General features: G+C 37.6%; 1 protein-coding gene across 1 annotated transcript; it reads left to right on the top strand.

The window, feature by feature from the left end:
* Window positions 1–4,017: 4,017 nt before the first annotated feature.
* LOC121946515 lies at window positions 4,018–21,365 on the top strand. Its single transcript, XM_042491113.1, is given in 26 exon segments — window positions 4,018–4,144; window positions 4,310–4,455; window positions 5,269–5,425; window positions 6,209–7,710; window positions 8,689–8,856; window positions 8,942–9,040; window positions 9,494–9,761; window positions 9,946–10,008; window positions 10,835–10,941; window positions 11,273–11,410; window positions 12,605–12,712; window positions 12,890–13,031; window positions 13,712–14,212; window positions 14,502–14,546; window positions 14,843–14,922; window positions 15,032–15,144; window positions 15,929–16,112; window positions 16,354–16,438; window positions 17,403–17,548; window positions 17,789–17,879; window positions 19,019–19,167; window positions 19,382–19,467; window positions 19,932–20,001; window positions 20,144–20,265; window positions 21,129–21,253; window positions 21,256–21,365. Coding segments are annotated over 26 exon segments (4,932 nt in total).
* Window positions 21,366–21,711: the final 346 nt, after the last annotated feature.

Raw genomic sequence — 21,711 nt, 5'->3', positions numbered from 1 at the left:
ATTTTTACTCAATAAAAATGTAGCTTGGCCGCTGAATACCTGTGTCCTGTGTGAGATGCCAATCGATTTGTGTGCATTTATTTTTTGTTTTGATATTTACTTTGACGGGTCTGTTAAAGTTAGTAAGGTTGCAAGTAAGGGCTATTTTCATTGTTGGTAAATGTACTAATTTGTTTTTTAACGACTGCATTAATTGGTTCATAAAATTGTAACAATAATTACAAATTCAAATACCTTATTCTTAAAACAGCTTGTCTGATCAATTGTGCAACCCCCCCCCCAGTATTAAAAAAATGTGACGATAGTTGGAATTTTACATGATAAATAACTTCAATGTTTTATTAGTGCCGTACTCAAAAAATGAAGCATTTAATCTAAGTGCAACCACCTGGCGCACCTCCGCCAAACCGCGGCACAAGCACTGGCACCTCGCGGCACCTCCGCCAAACCGCGGCACAAGCACTGGCACCTCGCGACACCTCCTGGCAAGCAGTGGCACAAGCACTGGCACCTCCTGACACCTCCTGACACCTCCCGGCATGTCTCGGCAACCAGTGGCATCTGCTGCGACTGCTAGCGGCACCTAGCTGCGGCATCTGGGGGTGCCACACCAGGTGCCACAGTTAGGTGCCGCTGCCGCAAATTGAGCCAGCCCCTGCTGAAAAAATAAAGCCTATAAAATATAGCAAAACAATGGGCTTGATAGAGAGCCTTTTAGTACCCCACAATAAAAAGTGTGCCAAAAAAACAACATTATTTGGCATTAGACTCATGTTGTTATGATCAGTAGCATGAAATGTGACATTAAAGTTTGAAAAAAGTAATCAATCACTGTCCTCATTCAGCCAAATACCTTTCATTTGCATTTCATTCCTGTATTGCTCTCCACCAACCATCTATTCTTTCAGTATACCTTATAATTTAATCTTTGTTGCCCAGTATTAGTGAGGACAAAGCAATGTGTGGTCAGGATATTTATTCTTACAATATGGACAACAATTAGCAGGCCTTGGCAATGAAAATCTTTGGCCTTACACCCTTGATAAGTATCTTTAAAGACGAAAATCGTGCAAATAAATGCAAAATGTGAATCTAAGACATAGCTAAAATACCAGCCTAAAATATAAAAACAGGTCGAAATTAAATTAAGTATGCCAATATAACTTTGTTCAGACAGTATTCCAAAATTGTATGTAGACAGAATGTAAACAAGAATAAACAGCTCTAAATAAATAATAAAAAGTTTTTAAAAAATTACACAAATAAATAAACAGTTTAAACAATAAGTTAAGTAGGCTATGTGAAGGTAGTGACAGTATAAAGAACAAGTGTGTTGGGTTAATAACGCCAGACTTCAGTTTTCGCTGCGGTGTCAGCGTTTTTTTGCGCAAACATCAATATTTACACATTACAGTTTTGTAATTTTTAGCTACAGCATTATAACAACGAGTAGACGCGAATGAGCTAAAAGGACCGACATGAAGTTAGCAAACGTCACAGTCAAGGAAGCTAAAATTAGCTACAAATGTTACCGGAGAAATATTGCTAGCTGTAGCATTAGCTTAGCCTACTTAGCTCCGCATGCTAACACAGAGTGTAAACATAAAATCCACGCTGCGATTGTTAAGTAATTATACACATTATCTGTTGAATGTGATATGAATTAACCAAGACGTGTAACTCTGTTGTATTTGTGGCGACATATGTTGTGTCACATCGCCAGCCGCTTATTTTACAATATGTCAGAGATGTGATGCTAACTGTTAGCTGGGGCGGGTATCGAGGGGCGGGTTTAAGGGTTTTGGGGGGCTCTCGAGGCTGATACCGGTAGTTTCCAAGGACCCGAGCAGGCAGGACGGTGAGTACAAGACATTTTCTCACCCGTGTTTTGAACATTTTAGCCAACGATTTAAGCTTATTTTTTTATAAATAGCTTAGTACTCCAACTTATTTCTGGAACACAAAGTTCGTGGACGCTACTGTGCGCAGTTAGCTCAACCGTTAAATCCGCTGCGGGCAAATGTAGATTGTTTTTACGTTAACCCCGTTGTGCTATAGTTAGCTCGCATTTTAGCATGCGGCTAACGCCTTAAGTTGTTTCACTAATTACACGTTTAGCTTAATTCGTACCTAAAATAAACTAATTTTAAACAATTACTAAAGAAATTAGCTAACTTCTGATTGCATTCGACTACACTGTTAACGTTGTCGTAACTTGCGCACTGACTTTGGGTATTTGCGTAACTTACGCTAAGTCGCAGTTAATGTTTTCTTTGATAAACAGTATGGCAAACTTTTAACGTAGTTTTGTGTGAGTCGATTTGTGTAGTTTGTGTTATACGGTTATCGCAAGGTAAATTAAGACGTCAAACTTAGCGCATAGCAATAAAATGCTTTCGGTGTATCGTTTACGGCCATTGTTTGGACCCGACATGGTCCTATCGCCGGTTCGGATTGTTTTCCTTTAATGAAACGTCCCGTCATGGCTTCCCCACGGCCAAACTACAATGCTTGTAGATTGCACTGTAAACAGCTGATCTGAGGTCAGTTTTGTTGTGTTTAATGTAGTGACGACGTCAATGTATATTCTGACCCCGTGTCAGTTGCAAACAAGCTCTGCGTTTCAGAACTCATCGGTGCTGATTCCGTTGATCCTATTGGTCAGAATGCTGCCCGCTCTAATCCGATTGGTGCAGAGACAGCAACGGAACATTCCACATAACAAATGGGTGCGTTCAGGTTCACACAGTGAGTTAAAATGACTATAGCAAAATAAGATTCATTAATTTATTGAGGCGGATTTTGAGACGCTGATTTTTAAATATTAAACACAGCGTTCATTATAGATATAAAGATATAAATAACAAGTATTAGTTGCTCCCTTTTTCATTTATGAAGGCAGTGATAATAAATAAATTAATTGGTTTCTTTTCACTTCTTATTCTCATTCTTAAAAGAAAAACTCAAAATATGAAATTGATGTCTAACGGGAGTCGTACCATCGGAGCACATCGCCAAATTCAACGTAACTTAGTCGTAGCTTGCTGTTCTTTTGAGTGTGAGATGAACGGCACTCTGCGGTTCCTTGAACGCAGCTTTTTCGCGGGAAAAGTCTTTAGTCCTGCGCGTGTGCAATACATCCATGGTGTGCAATAGGTACTAAACAACCTATACAATACGTGTAACTAACACAGTGTTTATGTGTGTCTATCACATGTTGTTTTACCTGGATTTAGTAATGTCACGTGTTTCCCGAATGAAAAGTAGTTTAAATTTTAATACACTCTCGCGCCGTGAAAAATGTAATCCATTGTCAATGGATCTTCGATACTACGATTCTCCATGGCAACGGGTAGGCTTAAATAAAAAGCAGAACCATCATTTTAATCGAGTAGACCTGTAGATCTTTCGAAAAGAGCCTGAGTATGGCGGGTTAACACTATAAAGTTTTATTCGGTGTTGTCCATTAATTCATTGCCAGCCCACATTAAGTAAAGGTAAGGTAAAAAAAACAGTAAAATTTAGAAATATTTTTGGATCACTCAACAATATTCAGTGGCTTCATTTCAGCCACTAACCAAATGTTGTAAATTTAAACACGGTCACTGATATGCTGTTGAAACACATCTCAAGCTTCATGCCCGTTTTTACAGTTTAAACTGAGATTATACATGAAGTGCAATAACCATTTTAGTGAAACAGCTATAGCAAACTGACAGCTGTCTTGTGTGCAGAGAGTCACAATGTAATAAAAAGGCGAAATGCAGAGATTTATTCATAGCGATGATGTGTAATATTTAAATGTGAGGGCAAGCCACTGTTGAAATGACTGACTGCGCAAAAATTGTAACTTAAGTCCAGATTAACAAGCTAATATCCAACAATCCACATCATGAAATTTGAGGAAACACAATTAACTGTGACAGATTCAGGAAGGTGACTTCTAACTCAAACTTATTGATTTGTTTTTTAAAGGCATATTGATGTGGTGTGTGTGCAGGTTCATCCCTTTAGGAGATGGCAGTGAACGTGGCAGTGAATGCAGACATGGGTAGCATTGGGCTACCGAATCGCTATGAGCTGCTGGGTTGGCTCAATGAAACTTTACAGACAGGTTTCACCAGGGTGGAGCAGCTATGCACAGGTAAGTCACCATGCATACGTTTTTAAATTGTGAATCAACCAACAATCATGAGTTATGCTGTTGTGATGCATATTTTGTTTGTACTGTAGGTCTGTGAAGGGTGTGCTGAGCTATGGTTGCATATTATTGATCACTTTTGTGTGTTGTTTTTGTGTGAATATGCAGGTGCAGCCTACTGCCAGCTGATGGATTGGTTGTTTCCTCAGTCTCTGGACCTCTCCAGGGTCCGGTTCCAAAGCAATAACACTGTGGACGTGATCCACAACTTCAGTTTACTGCAGGCTGCGTTCAGAAAAGTTGGAGTGATGCGAGTGAGTATTGCAACTAAAATTAACCAGTAATGTGAAAACATTTTAAAGTTGCTCAGTACAGTTAAGAGCCTGACTAATAAATAAGTCAGAAATAAGTTTATCTCGTGTAGTTGTATCTGTTAAAGTTGGCTGAATAGTAACAAAAAAATGACAGTATGGAAATACCAAAGGTATTTTTAAAGTATAAACGAGTAAAAGGTTGATAAATGGTTCAAATGTGAAGTTTTGCCCTCGGTGGAGATGTTATATGTCACAATAAAAAAAAAAAAAAATAAATCTCTTGAGTTAATATCTTATTTGTCTATTTAAAAAAAGGAGGGAAAAGGTAACGCCTGCATACTTAATTCCACGCAAGTTTATTCGAGACAACATTTCAATTCTTTCGATTTTGACCTGACGAAGGTCCAATCAGAATGGAAACGTTGTCTTGAATGAACTTGTGTGGCATGGAGTAAGTGTGCAGGCGTTACCTTTTTGCTCATGTACGCAGTTTTTTTTGATAGCCTTGGACCTACTTGATGTGCGTGTAACCGCCTTCTTTCATCCTATTTAAAAACATGTCTTGATCAGATCATTTAAATTTTCAAATGTTAATTTTTAGTATCAGCCTCTGAAATTCAGTACTAGCTGGGCAGTAAAGCTGATAACTATTTGAAAATATTCTCTGATTCATGTTTTTAACGATATTTAAGAGGCCTATCTATTCTTTTAAAAGCAGCAGGAAAAAATGCGCCTTGAACTTAAACATACTTTGTTGAATGGATATGAACTCATTAAATATGGATCTTAAATCAGCCTCTTTCCTCTCTCCAGAACATCCCCATCGAGACGCTCATGAGCAAGAAGCCTGCAGTGGCTCTGGCCTTCCTGCAGTGGTTTAAAGTGTTTTTTGACGAGAACAACACGGAGGGCAGAGAGTACCATGCTTTGGAGGCCAGAGGTGGACAGAATATGGTCCCTGCTAACTCAGGTGGGAGCAATGTGTGAATCACAGATATCCTACAAAGCAAATGTGTGGGTGATTAAAAGATATAACAGCTGTGTATTTGTCACTCTTACAAAGCATTAAGACTCAAAATTTATAAACCTGAGTTACATTTTCCACAGTTTATACAAAAAAACGTAAAATATGTATAACTATACTCATAAAGTTAAAATAAATATTATTATTATTATTTAAAGGAAAAAATATGGAGCCTTGTTCTCGCATGATAAGATTTTCATGAGTTATTTAGGTTATTGGGGCATATCACTTTTTACACATGATAAAGTGGCACCTAAATCTCCCTGAAGACATTCACAGTTGCTCCATCAAGTTTGAATATAGATAGATCAGCATTTGAAGATTTAAAAAGGTTCTTTCTTACATGCAGTGCATTACATAAATGTGGTGTCAGTTTTACACTTATGTTGTTCCCAATTTCTGCACAATTTCACTACATTTTTGCATTTTTTTAAAAAATTATAAGCTGTTGAAGACATTCTAGTCAGATTCACCCCGTAGTGTGTGGTCAAAGAGATAAAAAAAACATAAACAAAAGAACACACCATCTTGTGCAGCAGTTGCCAAATATGATGAAGCATTGTGGCTCTTTCTGAAATAGTCTTCTAATGTCTGATACACACCAAAATTATTATTTATGTCAATTTGTGTCAGAATCACAAAGTTTGTCTTTACTGCAACAGAGATATGAATCCAGCAGACTTACTCGATGTCAGAAAACCTTTTATTTTCTTGTTTCTCTCATTGTAGATAGTCATCCCCCTCAGACGCCTCCTCAGAAACTGGAGATTATTGTGAAGATGAAGAGCAAAAAAGTGGAAGAACCAAGACAAGAAAAACCCACAGAGAGTTTGAAGAAAAAAGCAGATGTGATCGTAGTCATATCCGATGACGACGATGTGATTGATATGACGGCTGCGACTGTGAAGCAAACAGAGAAAATGGAGACAGATGTGAAAGAAGAGGCGCAGGGGACAAAGGTGGAGCAAGCAGAAGCAGCAACAGAGAAAGGAAACGAAAAGAGCAGTGACACATTGTCGGACTTCATCAGACGATACTGTCGCGACACAAACTTAAATACGAGTACAGACGCTGAGGTTTCTGCCATCTTGAGTCCAGCCCACCCCGCGGACCTCATTGAGAACTGCTTAAGCTCGCCGTACTGTCTATATCTGTTTATGGGCGTGGAGCTGGATGGAAGACAGAGCAGGAGCGTCGTCCTGGTTGGCTACCTCGACCAGCCGTCAGGGGTCGGCGTGGTGAGGCCGCTGCTCACGCTGCAGATGAGCTCAGATGCTGTTGAGTCACAAACCACAGCGCACACAAACACAACCACAGACACACACACAGCAGATACAGACGCACGCCTTCTGATTAAGACACTGAAGGAATGCGGCCTCTCTCTCATCAACCTGGCTGTGTTTTACTGTGACTCTCCACACCTAAGCGTGTGCCAGGTGTTTGTGTCGCGGCTGCAGGCTTTCAGCCCTCGGTTAGTATCACTCTGTGGCCTCCCTGGTGTGGCAGGAAGAGCCTGCCACGCCGGACTCTTGGCTTCCTTTAGTAGCGTGGTTGACCTGGTTAGAGACGTCCACGATCACTTCCTCACCTGCTCCTCTGTCAGTGGCGATCTGAAAGAGCTATTTGTTGATGCAGAGTCTTATAATCCATCCAAACCTATTTCTGCACAGTGTTTGTTTTTCATCCGCTTTGTGCAGAGGATGGTCAGCAACTGGAGGCTTATCACACTCCACTTTAGGTCACTGAGTGAAGCAGAGGATGCCCCCCAGATCAGAACCAAGCTCATGGATCATAAAGTCAAACTGCGCCTCATATTCCTCTCCCACATTCTGGAGCCGCTCCGAGCTCTCCAACAGCTGCAGCAGAGCAGCACAGCGGCCGTGGCCGTGGAGCTCCAGCTGACCGCCATGCTGGTTCACTCCTATGCAGCCAGTCTCTTCCGGCCCACTGCCGCCGAGCGCTTTCTAAGGAAGAGAGACCCAAACCTCCTCCAAAGTACCACAGAGTTTCTCCCCGTATCAGAAGTGCAAGTGGGTGCTCGTGCCAGGGAATTCCTGTGGGCCACTGCTGTTGTGGATCTGGGAGAACAAGAGAGAAGAGACTTCCTGATGGATGCAGCAGCTTTCTATAAAGCAGCGCTGCAGAGATTAGTGGAGAGTCTTCCTCAGCATCTTGGAGAGTTGGCGCTGAAGAATATCGTCCGAGTGCTGAAACATCCCGAAAATGTCACTGTGAGAACATTAATTTTTGTTATACAGGCTTCCCGTGGTCATGAAAAATCTGAAAAAGTCATGGAAAAAGCAAAAATATTTCAACGTTTTGAAAAAGGCAAATAAGCAACTTAGAGAAAGAAATGCAAAAAAAGTAACAAATTAGTAAAAAGTACAAGAAAATTACCTGAACACAAGCAAAAAATGAATATGAAAAACAGTAACAAACAAGGAAAGAAAGAACTGAAAAAGTAACAAAACTGTAATATAGTTAACAGAAGAAATGACCCAGAAAAGTACAACAAATCAAAAAAGCAAAAGCAAATTACCTGAATATAAGCAAAAAAGGTGAAAATGCAAAATAATAACAAAAGAGGAAATTACTTGAGAAAGTGCTTTAAAACAATTCTGTAACATAGTTTTAAGTATATAAATATAATCATTAGAATAAATAGTTTTCTCAACATTTTCCCTAGCCTTTTTAAATATAATTTTCTAAAACTGCTAAATTCTTGGAATTTGTAGGACATTTTTTGCCAAGTTCCTCATTGCCTTTTTTTCAAATCTTTTCAAAATAAATCACACAAAAAGAAGAAAATGGCCCAAAAAGTTTCTTTAAAAGTAACAATTCTGTACATAGTTTAAATATCTAAATATGATAATTAATAAATATAGTTTTCTCAACATCTTCCCTTGCTTTTTTAATATAATTTTTGTTAACTGTTAAATACCCACAATTTGCAGGACATTTCTTGCCAAGCTGCTCATAGCCTTTTTTTTTTTCAAAAGAAAAGTCATGGAAAAGTTTTTGAATATTGTCAATGAAATGTGGAAACCCTGGTTATACTACACGAGACTTAATGCAGCCAGCTATAGCTTAATATTCATTGAACCTGTACTAGGTAGATTTTAATGTAGTGTTTGAAAGTTTTGTTTCTTGTCTCTGTTTACTTGATTTACTCCAATCTGCCTCTTGTGATATCTGTTTTTTCCCCTCAGAGTAATAAATTGCCCAGGCCTGCGCTGTTAGAGCTGGGGGATCAGCTGGGGCTTCATCTGAGCGTGTGTAACGCTGGGTTCCCAGAAAGACAAAGACAAAGACTGGCTAGTGATTATATTGATTTCGTCAAGACAGTAAAGCAGGAACAACGTCACTGCTGGGCAAAGGTAAACCTAATTTGGCATCTGTGGTAGAAATATTGCTATTAAATATCAATTGTCATCACAAGAGTTGCTCGTTTTGTCTGTGCAGATGTTGCTTGCCACGAGGCCGCACTCTGCTCTGCGTAGACTCTTCCTGACCCTCATGGCCCTGCCAGGCTCTCTCTGCAGGACGCAGGTGTTTGCTAAGGTGAGTGTTGAAAGGCAATTCCTGTATTTTTAAACCTGGTTCCTATTTTCTTGTGTTTTTGTGTGTATTGATGCATTGGAACTTAAGTTTTTGAAACTGGTCCTGTACTGAGCGTGAATGCTGCTGCTTGGAAACAAGTTAAAATGTAATCCTTTGTGGGAATACTTAACCCTTTCAAATAGAAGCAAATTGGCTTGATTTCTTTCAAAAACGTAGGAAAAAAAATGACCCCAATTTTCATTTTCAAATTTTCATTTTCCCCCCTTAGTTTCATTGCAAAAAATGTTTAAAAATAAAAAAAGCTGCAGCAATAAAAACCTCAAAACACAAAACGAAAAAATAGTGTACCCAGCCTTAAACACATCTCATTTAAATTCATTCAACATGTGCTGTTCTTCATTGTTACGTTGATTGGATAAAGAGATTTGTGTGTGTATTTGCTCCTGTTTTAAGGTTTTCAACAAGGCTCTTCCTAAAAGCCAGGAAACACCGAAAGCACCAGATCAAGCATCAAGTTGGGAAGGAATACCTTGCATCAAGAAAATACGGACACATCCCCAGAAAGATCATAGTGGCAAGAAGAAAAAACTACAGGAAGGAGTGAAGAAAGACGAGACTTCATCAGATGAGGATGACGGTATTAAGGCCAAACCCAATCTACATTTTCCTTCTAAAAGCCCCAGCAGCATTGAGGACTCCGAAAAAACAGACAATTCCTCTGGTAAGACTGTCAGGTGTGCGCTGTGAGAGTGTAGCACGCTGTGTAGTTCATGTTTTTATCATAAACTACCAGCTTCGTCAATATGAACATTTCAGTCATGAAGTAAATCAAACAACAGCTCCACCGTCTATAACGATAACCTAAATGACAAATGAGAATGATGATGTTGTCTTTTTCTCATCAGATGTGGTCGATGTCACTGAAGAGTCCAAACTAAGTCGAACCGGCAGACTGTTGTTAACAGAAAGTAAGAAATGTATAATATTGTTAATAATATAGTCAATTAATGAGAAAAGGGGAAGTTTACATATTTTGTTTTAGTTGTAAGATCACAACAACGGAGAAAAGAAGCAGAAAAATGCACAAATAAGCCACTGAAATGTGTCAAAAATAATATTAAATGTCACTGAAGACATTAATTCATTGATAAATGTGACATCAATGGGTAATGCTGTTGTAATTAGCTTCTTCATTTATTTTTACCCTTGTTGCAGTTCCCCTTGTTTTTAATTTTTCCATATCCATAATTTTCCCATTTATTTATTTATCTTTATTAACTTTGAGATGTATTTATGTTTGGTTTTTTTTAATGGTTTGTTTTTAAATTTATTTATTCACTGTCAAATGTAAACAATTTATATCACATTATATCAATTCATTAATTCCTACTTTTATTTTTTAAGTTTTTTGGTACATTTGGTGGCACTTTAATTTAGTTATCATAATATATATTTATTTTTTATTTTTGCTTCTTTTTTGTCCTCTTTTTTGTCCTCTATTTGTAAAATGTCCCTTAGCCATGCATCAAAGCAGCTGCTGCAGAAGCTGCATCATGTTATATGATCATGTACAATACTTTGTGTATTGTGTATAAATATTTTTGAGTTGAATTGTGGACAAAACTGACACATGGTCTTAATTAATTTGGCAATAGTATTAGCCAAAACATGTCAATGAGTTGCTTCAAGATTAAGAGAAACTGAGCCTTCACAACACTTTGCAAAATAATGTGTTGTTTTATATTCTATATGTGTATGAAGTCGTATTCAGCAGGTCTTTGGTCTGTTTTGCAGGTAAAAAAACTCTCCAGGATAAGCATGTGGTCGTCGTGAGCGATGATGATGATGATGATGACATTGTGGAATATAAAAGCGCACCATCCAAATCTGCAGAATTGCTGGTAAAATCTATTTTTTTTTTCATATTATTCAGATAAGCATAATGCTAACTTTACAATATATTGTAGTACTAATATCTTAACTTACTGTATGCACACAGCTTTACAATTTATTTAAAGCAATATTTTATTCTTAGCTCAGTCTGCTCCCAGATGTTTACATCTGCTAATAATGTTAATAATTGCATGAATTAAGGAGACAAATTAAACCAATTTTTTTTCTGCAAACATACAAATAAATACCAAAAAATCCTTGCCATTGCAGTTGTTTGGTGGTATTTAAAGATATGTGGGTCTGTGTGTGTGTGTGTGTGTGTGTGTGTGTGTTGCACAGCATGAGGTGGGTGAGCTGGTCTGGGGTCAGGTGGAGGGCTTCTCTACCTGGCCAGCTATCATCATACCTCGCTGGGAAGAGAATCCAGATCCAAAGACGAGGATGGTGGACTGGTATGGACAGAACATGTCCTCTGAGGTGAGTCAGATGTGAGACCTAATACAGTACAATAAAAAATCATGTATATAAATACTTCACATTTTCATCACTGGATCCTTGTGTTTGGTATCATATGAGTTACAATTACAACACTGTTTTCTTTTGCAGACAATTATCAGTTTTAATGATAGTGCTTGTCCACGTATTTAGCAAGGGCACTGTTGCTGCATCCAAGCCCAGGATCACAATCTTTGTGACTGATTTAACCCTCGAGCCTGCTGTTAATTTTTTAAACCAGCATCAGTCCTAATCAAAATGATCAAATATTCATTAATATTCAGAATGTACACCCTTTAAATCCTAGGTTTATGTCATGATGCCACTCTGTTTTTAGATTTAAAAAAAACCCCAAACAAACAAAAAAATAAATTATTTTCAAAATACAACATGCAAAGTAGATTTTTTTTATTATCACAGCATTGGATATGTCAGTGATTTGCAGCAACATTAAGTGTGACAGTGCACCTAGTGGAAATAGCACGTATTTTCTCCATATGCTAAATATTGTAAAAAATGACGTCATCAGGTGGAAAATAGTAAAAATTTAAATTCTAAGGCAGAATGTTACCCAGAAATAATACAGTGCATATTTTTATGCTTTGATGGTTGTGGGATCAAAAATGTTTGAATGGGTTTCAATGGAGCATTTTTTTGCACTTAACAGTCTGAATGTAACAATTTCCCTCATGCAGTGTATTTTAGACTTATTGTAGGAGCTGAGCTGAGTTAAACAAAAATGCGCAATCTTGCCAAAATGTATGCCACATGCATGAACACAGCCAAAATTATTTAAAAAATGAAGAATGAAAGACAGTAAAAAGGCACAAAGAAGCCTCTAAGGATTAGATCTGGCTACATGAGACTTGTAGTAGTTAGGCTCTGAGGAAAATAAAAGTGATCTGGTGGTCTTTGTGACAGCAGAGCCAACAAAAATGCCACTTGAAAACACCGGGGAGGGAAAGTTTAAAAGTTGTCTGTTTCCACTTTAGAGTCTATAATATCTTTCTGAAACAATTTTTCACATCACATTGAAGTATCTCGCTGCTTGCTGAGTTAGGGATCAACATTTGTCCAACAATCACACATTGCCATCCATAATTTTTAGTCACTAGTATATGATAGTCTTTAACCAATTTTCTTTTGTCTGCTGTGATTTCTCGACTTTTATTCCAGGTCACTTTGCAGGCTCTGAAACCATTCGCTGCTTTTGCCCAGAACTACTGTCCCAAGTCATTCGCTATCCTCGTCACCTACAGAGAAGCCATATTCTTGTCCCTGCAGGTCTGTGTGTCTCTGTATATTTTCTGATAAATACTTCAAAAAGGAAAGTGGGTGTTGTGTTAACCGCCCAGATAGCATTCTCTTACTGTGGGATTGAATTTTCAACAAATTTAAACCTGAACTTGTGAATATGTGATTCATATTTGCTCTCGTGCTTCCACGTTTATGTCATATCAGGAGGCAGCTGTACGTTGTAAGAAGCAGTTTTCTACCCGTCCCGAGGACAGAGATGAGATGCTGAAACTGATGTTGGACTGGGCCTTTGGAGGTTTTCTACCCATTGGACCAGTTGGACTCAAACCATCGGCTGCCACACACGGTAGGAACATCTGATTATGAAGAGCCTGATTAGATTTACTCATAACTTTCAGACTGCAGTGGGTAAATTCGGTGGTTTTTCTCAGTGGCACAAAACAGAATTAAAACATTCATACATCTATTTCCATGATTTTATTGTACATTAAATACACATTTCTTCCAGAAATATGGGATTTTCTTTTGCATGCATCTCTACCCCACAGCTCTTTAAACTGTTGGGAAGTTGGTTTGTCTCTCATATATCCATGACAACGCACAGAGCCCAAATTAAACAGACGAGAGGCAAACTGTGGTATAAAAACCCCTTTGAGATGCACGTTATAAACTGGCTTATATATGCCCAAATAATGCTCCTAAAACCTGAATAGTACCAGCACATCCCACATGTCTTAATTAGAAATGCTAAATTAGGAAAAAGGTATAATTCACAATATCTAATCTCGCATCATTTTCAGAATATTGTCATATTCAGAATAATAGGGGGATATTGGTGTGCATGTAACCGTAGCCGCTTTGTTTGGCAAATTGACAGAATGCAGATAAAAACAAAGCTGAAAATGAAGCCAGATGATAACTGGCAATATCTAAAAGTAAAACATGTATTGCACATATCAGAATTACTGTTCTTTACCGTTGAGTAAAATTTCTGATGGTCACATGTATGGTTGTCTTCGTCTTCAGGTGTTACTAAAACAAACAACAGACCAAAGGTGCGGCAGAAACTCTTTGTGAAGGTCACCTCCTCTTCGTCATTCAGCTCCTCCAGCAAGAGCAACATCATCAGCACCGAGCCAAAAGAAACTCCCGTCTGTGCTACCAAACTGACATGCAACTCCATGGAGAAGTCCTCCCCCAGAGGTGGAAAAAGATGGGAAACATGGGACGAAGGGTCTGATTTTGCAGAAAACAGTCCTAAAAGAGTCCTGAAGGAGAAGGGATCCAGAGGAGGATGGGATGGAGAGAGAGATGACTGGGAAGGAGGGTGGGAGAAGGTGAAAGGAGTGGGGAGAGGAAGGGGCAGGGGAGGGAAAGTTCAGAGGAAGAAAATTAGTCCGTTTGATGGATTCGATAACGACATGTCACCAGACTTTGTGCCGTGCAAGAAGAGGACCTACAACAAAAATTACACAAAGGTCCATGAGACCATCAGCACTTACTCCCAGCCGGACCAAAAACTCAGAGGTAACAGACACACTTTAATTCTGTAATTAAAGGGAACAAATGCCACATTTCATCTGTGTTGAATCAGTGCTGATGGTGCATGTAGTCTGTGCTCTACTGACAGAGTAAGCTGATTGTGCAGATGCAAAACAATAATCTTATTAAAAATGTATTTTACAAATTTATTTCTCCTGCAGTAAATGCACCTCAAAGTGCTTTACATACAAAACTAACCGAGAAACTCAATGTTTTCTGAGTTTTGAGTTATTCATGTGTTTGTTCAGTGAGTTTTTGTTTTCTTTCCCTGCAGAGGAGACCATTCGCAGGATCATGGACATGAAGCTGGACATAGACGGTGAGCGTTGAGGCATATTATGTCTGTTTGATTCAGAATTCATTCTTTTATGCATGCATACTTTATTTTTTAGAGGTAAATGATTTTGAGGTTGATTAGTGGCTGCGTTTACATGTGCACAGTATTGAAAGAACTGCTAATCCTCCAGGGAATTTCTCATTAAGTTTTTACAAGACAATAAATAAATAAATATAATATGCACACTGTTTTATGTAACTATAGTTGCATATTGCAAATCTGTATATAAAATATCACTCCCTCAGTCACTCATATTTGTGTTTGTATTTTGTCTGCAGACTTCTGTTTGTGTTGTGGAACCGAGAACATTGTCATACGCCACCCTCTGTTTAAAGGCAGCCTCTGCCTGGAGTGTAAAGTAAGGACTCATCGATTTCTTTTTATGTTGAATCCACTGTTGATCAACAGTAAGGATTCCTCAGTGCTATGTGAAAGTGAAACTTGTGATGCCGTCTGTGTCCCTGTAGAATAACTTGACAGAAACGCTGTATCGTTACGATGAAGACGGATATCAGTCCTACTGCACCATCTGCTGCTACGGCATGGAGGTCATACTGTGTGGCAACGACAGCTGCTGCAGGTTTGTGTGTTCATCTCAACCTCTACATTTTAATAACTATCTAAAGAAAAGGTGATGACTACAGGGTTTTTTGTGTGTGTTTGTGTGTGAACACATTTTAATTTATTAGTTTTTTGCAGAGTATAATAATAAATTATATAAACACAGCTGCATCTCATCCATATGTGCCTATGTCCTAAATTTTGCTGGTATTTATCCTACAGAAGATTAGTTAACCTTTTGTCCAGCCCTCCCCTTCCCATCCCAGTTTGTGATGTCTAAGTTGTATAATTAATATAAATTGGAAAAAAAAGGATTATTTTTTTTAAAAAACCCACAGAAATAAGTACAATGAAAAGATGAATGAGTATGAAAATAAATAAATAGGTAAAAATCCTCTTCATCTTACCCAGATAATAATAGTAATAGGACTGTTACTAATATCACTATCACTATCACTAACTGTGTGTACACATTTAGTATATAGACTTGCCTACACATATCTATATAAAGCAGAAACAGATACATCAATACACGTATGTATATATCACTCATCACCCCCAATACGGAAAAAGAAAACACTCTAAAACAGTTAAGTATAGCGAATTGAATAATTCATTGAGATAAATTTCGCCCGACCTTCTACATTATCGTAGCCAAAGCTTATTTAGCATGGCGTTATTTGAGTTCCAGAGATATTATTTCGTACAGTAGGGTGACCCATTGTGTAATGATAATGAGTTTTGTCTTCTCTGTTTATTATCTTTCCACTTTGTCCTCTTCTTCTCTTCCTCTATATTTGCAGATCTTACTGCGCAGACTGTCTGAACATCCTCGTCAGTTCGGGGACGTTTGAGACTTTGAAGCTTCTCGACCCGTGGAACTGCTACTTGTGTCAGCCTCATCAGACTCACGGTGCTCTGATTCCCAGAGAGGACTGGAGCATTCTGGTTCAGGAGTTATTCGCCAACAACAGCGCCATGGAGTTTGTGAGTGATAAATTGTTTTTGTAACCATTTTCATAACTGTGCAAACTCACCTGCTCCCTGAATACCCTAAAATGTCTGTGGGAATATTAACTGTTCATTATGCAATGACAGGAAAATGTGTGCTTGATATACATCATTAGAGATACATTGCTGAAAGTACTTTACTGCGATTAAATGCACAAACTGCACACAAAATCACTCCAACTCAGTAACCACGTTGTTTTTTATTTTTATTTTGCAGGAGCCTCACCGTGTTTATCCGTCCATCTCTGCAAACCTGCGCAGACCAGTCCGAGTTCTCTCACTGTTTGACGGCATAGCAACAGGTGAGTGCACACACCTGCCTCGTTTCCTCACAGTGATTGATTTTGGAAGTGTGGAGCATTTATACAAATGCTGTTAAGTGTCTGTATGCACACACACAATGTGAAGAGGACAGTTGACGCTAAAATAAAAAATGCATATCGCTGCTGTTGGGTGCAAACCTCCTGTCTCCAAAACTTCTAATTTTCAGGAATTAGGAAAAATGATGTGTTTTCAAAAGGATCCAGTGGAGGTAGGAGGTTTAGTCAGAAGCATTTCATTGGTTGAGAAATGATAAAACCCACTGATAGACCCGAACAACGACAACATTTTTCCTCTCACCTGAAGTGCAGTTTATCAGTGTGAGTTGCAGAGATATCAGCTATAAAGATCTCTGCTATTTCTCTAATATGATGGAACTACATGTCACTCAGCTTGTGGCGCTCAAATCACCAAAAGATACATTTGAAAACTCAATGGCAACGTCTCTCTCCAGAAATCATGACTTGGTTATTCATGATAATCCACAGACCCTGTTGTCAGAAGTTCGGAGGCTGAGTGATACGGGCTGAAAATTATATTGCAATATTTTTAGGCTACATCTTGATACACAATATATATCTCAATATTTTTTTTAAATTAAAGGCACTTCATTAACACTAGAACTTGGAGACAGAATTGGACAGCACAGTTTTTTTAAACCAAATGCCCTCTTTGATGTGACAGTATTGAAGAAATAACCATTGGTACCTTGAAAAAATATTATCACATTTCAGTTCTTTTGATCAATAATCATTAGTAATGTAGATATAATGACTAAGTGGGTAAAGTCAAAGTAAACAAGTAGAAATGTCTCCTAAGTTAAGAAAAGTACATCACTTTGCAACCTTTAAAATTAGGAAAAAGCGGCATTTATTAAAACAATATGTTGTCTCACATCTCAATACAATACAATATATTTAAGCTTGTGTGTCTGTATTCTTTAAGGCTACCTGGTGTTGAAGGATCTCGGCTTCAAAGTTGAGAAATATGTTGCCTCGGAGGTTTGTGAGGATTCAATCGCTGTGGCGGAAGTTAACCATGATGGGAGGATCATCCATGTTGGTGACGCCCGGTACATCACGCAGGAACATGTATGCTCTTTTTCTATATATTCTGCTTTCTCCTCACACACAGTTAATGTGGATTATATTAGTCGTCTTCCTTGATAACAATTTGAAATTGTTTGTCTGACATTAATATCTGAATACTTTTTTATTTTTTATTGTCTCATCATTTGTTGTTTTGAGTCATTTCAAGATGCTGTGAAACTGATGTATCTGAAATGAAATGTTGAACTCAACCAGCTCTTTTCTTTCTCATTTACAATCCAGATCGAGCAGTGGGGTCCGTTTGATTTGCTGATCGGCGGCAGCCCCTGTAACGACCTCTCCATCGTCAACCCGTTCAGAAAAGGCCTCTATGGTACGTGACTGTGTTGTACGCATTTCAGCTTAAAATAGATTTACTTTCATCAATTAAAAATACATTAATGTTGGAATAATAACTGTTATTTCAGTGTTACTTACACACATTTAAAATGTTTTTTGGACTGTCACTGAAACAAAATGAGCATTTTAGACTCATTATTGTTTTACTGCTTTTAGATGTGACAATTGCTCTGTTGATCAAATAAAATAACGAAAAGGAAACAATCATTAATCGCAAACCTGACTGAGTAAAACCAGATGAGATCCCTCCGCAACGCTGCTTTGACCACATCCAAATTTAAATCTGACTCAACGTGTAACATTAACCCTTTTAAACCTGAGTAATTTGTTTGATTTCTTTCAAAAACATTAGAAGAGGGAGATGAGCAACTAAACAAGAAATGGCCAAAAAATAGAAAGAAATTAGTGAAAAGTTACATGAAAATTACCTGAAAATATGCAAAGAAAAAGAAGTAGAAAACAAACAATAAACAAGAGTGCTAAAAAATATATCTTTTTCTTCTGCACCTTAGTTTAAAATACATTATTAAGAGAATAGTAATTAAAGTTTTCTGGACATCTAATAATCTTCTCAGCTATTCTTCAATTAATTTTCTTGTCATCTTATACTTTTTTTTGTTTGTTTTTTAGCAGTTTCCATGGCATTTCTTTTCCAGTTGCTTATTATGGTCTTCTCCGTGTTTTTGAAAAAATTTAAACCAATTTTCTCAGGTTTCAGAGGTTTAAGTGCTTGTGAAAAGCGTCAGACTGCAGGACAAAAAAACTAATGTCAATCCAGGTGTTAAAGGGTTAACTTACATGCTGTGAACTGCATGTTACTTTGATGTTGATTTTAAAACAGATTCTTAAACACATCTTTCATATTAACTTTCTATTTTATATTTAAAATTCAGTTTTTCTTCTTTTCTTTTATTTGGTTATTGACCAAAATAGAGGCGAAGAGAGAGGCGAATGTTAAGTATGTGAGAATCTACCTGTCAATAAAATCATTCTGATTCTGATCATATTGATCATTTTTCAGTCCCAGTTGTTACGTAGATGCTGCTTTTTATTTGAAACTAGTGAAGAAATGTCATTTATTTTTTTGCTGTATTTCCCTCCGTTCTCCTGCAGAGGGCACCGGCAGGCTGTTCTTTGAGTTCTACCGCATCCTTCAGCTGCTGAAACCCAAAGAGGAAGACCCCCGGCCTTTCTTCTGGCTGTTTGAGAACGTCGTCTTCATGAACACACATGACAAAGTCAACATCTGTCGCTTCCTCGAGGTTCGTCAGCCTCTGTTTGGCCTCTTATGAATCCTTTTTTGTTATCTTGGGTGCTCTCTCCACTTCTTCTCTCCTTTTATCCTGTCACTTTTTCCTCTTTCCTTACTTCCTGTGTTCTTCCCACCTCATCCTTCCTTCCTTTCTTGCTGCTGCTTGTGACTAACATCTTGTAAACTCAGAGAACATGATTTTTTTCTTGCTCATTATTCGACAGTGCAACCCGGTGCTGGTGGACGCAGTCAAAGTCAGCCCTGCTCACCGAGCGCGATGCTTCTGGGGAAACATCCCGGGGATGAGCAGGTGAGACGTCTAGTTAAACCTGAATTATATATACAGTTTTATTTCATTGTATATATTAAGTTTTGTTTGAGTTTTGGGCATTATCATCATTCTTTTTGCCATCTTTCCTGTAAAGAACAGTTAAGGTGTGATTTCCAGATGGTATTATTTAAGAACTGTGTCACTCACTCACTTATTATTTTTATTATTGTTAGTACAATAATTATTTTTATGATAGCAGTAGTAGTAGTAGCAGTATGCCCCCCCCTTTTTTTTAGATTCAATTTATTTTAATTAATTAATTTATTGAGTTATTTTGTCTTTTTTTTCCTTCTTTTTTCTTTCTTATTAGTTACTTATTAGTTTACCGATAAACTAATGAATTATTCCTCCCCTCTATTGATTTGTTTTTTTGTTTTGTTAAGTCACCTGTTTTCACTGTTTTGTTGTTGTTTGTTTGTTGTTTTCTGCTTTTCTCCCATCAGGCCCATCATAGCGTCCCAAAACGACAAGCTGAATCTCCAGGACTGTTTAGAAATCGGCAGAGAAGCCAGGGTCAGTGACTGAACCCTGATAGCTCAATTTTATTCAATTAAGCCATCTAATTTACATAATTAATATGTATTTTTTCCTGCAACAACTACAGTGTTCATTAAGGTACAAATAATCTCTCAACTTTATGTTGTATTTGTTCCAGGTGACCAAAGTGAGGACGATCACCACCAACCCAAACTCTCTGAAGCAGGGCAAAAATGTCTCTCTGCTGCCTGTCCTCCACTACGGCAAAGAAGACAACCTCTGGATCACTGAACTAGAAAGGTACGCATTGTTAAATTATATGTTTGTGTGCATATGTGGGTGGATTCACATCATCTCCTGACGTAGCTGTGTCTGCTCTCCCTGCTTACATTGTTTTTACTTTTGTTTTTACGAATCAATAATTTTCTACATGTATCGTTTTGTCCATAAAATTATCAGAGAAGTGTAAACATAAAACAGAACAGTGTTTTAGAGCTTTCTTCAAATGTCTTATTTAGTCTAAAGAGATACTTTGTTTAAGACCAGAAAAAAATAGACGATTAAAATGAAGTAAATAGGGAGATGGTTATAATTACACAAAAATCTAAATAAAATGAATACATATAGAATTAAATCTAGTTTGAAGTAAAAAAAGCATACTTTTCTTTAAAGGAAATGTATAGTTGTGAAATGTTTACCTGAGTTTCAAATATTCAGATTTGACTTGATTTGATTTGGTTAGGATATAGTAAAAACAACATTATACATTTAAGGAAAGAAGACATGCAGGGAAACCCAAAAAACCCTCAATGGGTTTGACATGTGGGGTTATCTACGAAACTGTTAATCAGTACATACAATCTCTGAACATCGATTAAAAAAACAATGGTGATTTTTTTTTAATGATAAACTATAGTAAAAAATATAAATAAAAGGGACAGGCATATGAGGACATAAATAGTAATTTAAAGAGAGAAGAAAAGGTCATCATTTAAGAAGATCCAAAGAGTATTTTTGCTTGCGTTAACTTATTTGCCAATTATCAAATTAGTTGCTGGTTTGTCGATTAACCAATTGATCAGCCAATTGTTGCAGCTCGAAGGTTACCACGCTGAGTCTTCAGCTAACACATATTTGCCTTCTCCATTATTCTTCTCCGCCAGGATCTTTGGTTTCCCCAAACATTACACGGACGTGAGGAACATGAACCGGCAGCAGAGGCAGAAGGTTTTGGGGAAGGCGTGGAGCGTTCCCGTCATCCGTCACCTCTTCGCCCCCCTGAAGGATTATTTGCCTGTGAGGAACTTCCTCCTTTGACCTCGTCCACCACCTCTACCAACTCGTACTCCTCCACCTCCCCGTCCTCACCTGCGTCTCCAGAACTGCAGCAGCTGAGATAGGTTTTTATTTCATAGTAATTTTTTTTTTTTTTTTTTTTTTTTTATTATTTTTTTTTTTTTTTTTTTTTTTTTTTTTTTTTTTTTTAATTTTTTCCTCTACATTTTTTTTTTTTTTTTTTTTTTTTTTTTTTTTTTTTTTTTTTTTTTTTTTTTTTTTTTTTTTGTTTTTTTTTATTTTTTTTTTTTTTTTCTGCGTGGAGTTTTTTAGTTTAGTCTATTTTTTCCATCGCCCCACCACAGCATGTTTAATGTAAGAGCTCGTGGAATGTAGTTATAAAATGTGAACTCTCTCCGACTACATCAGAAAGCTCACAGAGAAGGCTTTGTGGTTAACCCTCAGGGCCAT

This window comes from Plectropomus leopardus, chromosome 8 (assembly GCF_008729295.1).
Source record: "Plectropomus leopardus isolate mb chromosome 8, YSFRI_Pleo_2.0, whole genome shotgun sequence".
Taxonomy (NCBI): domain Eukaryota; kingdom Metazoa; phylum Chordata; class Actinopteri; order Perciformes; family Serranidae; genus Plectropomus; species Plectropomus leopardus.
This window is presented reverse-complemented; position numbering and strand designations above follow the sequence as displayed.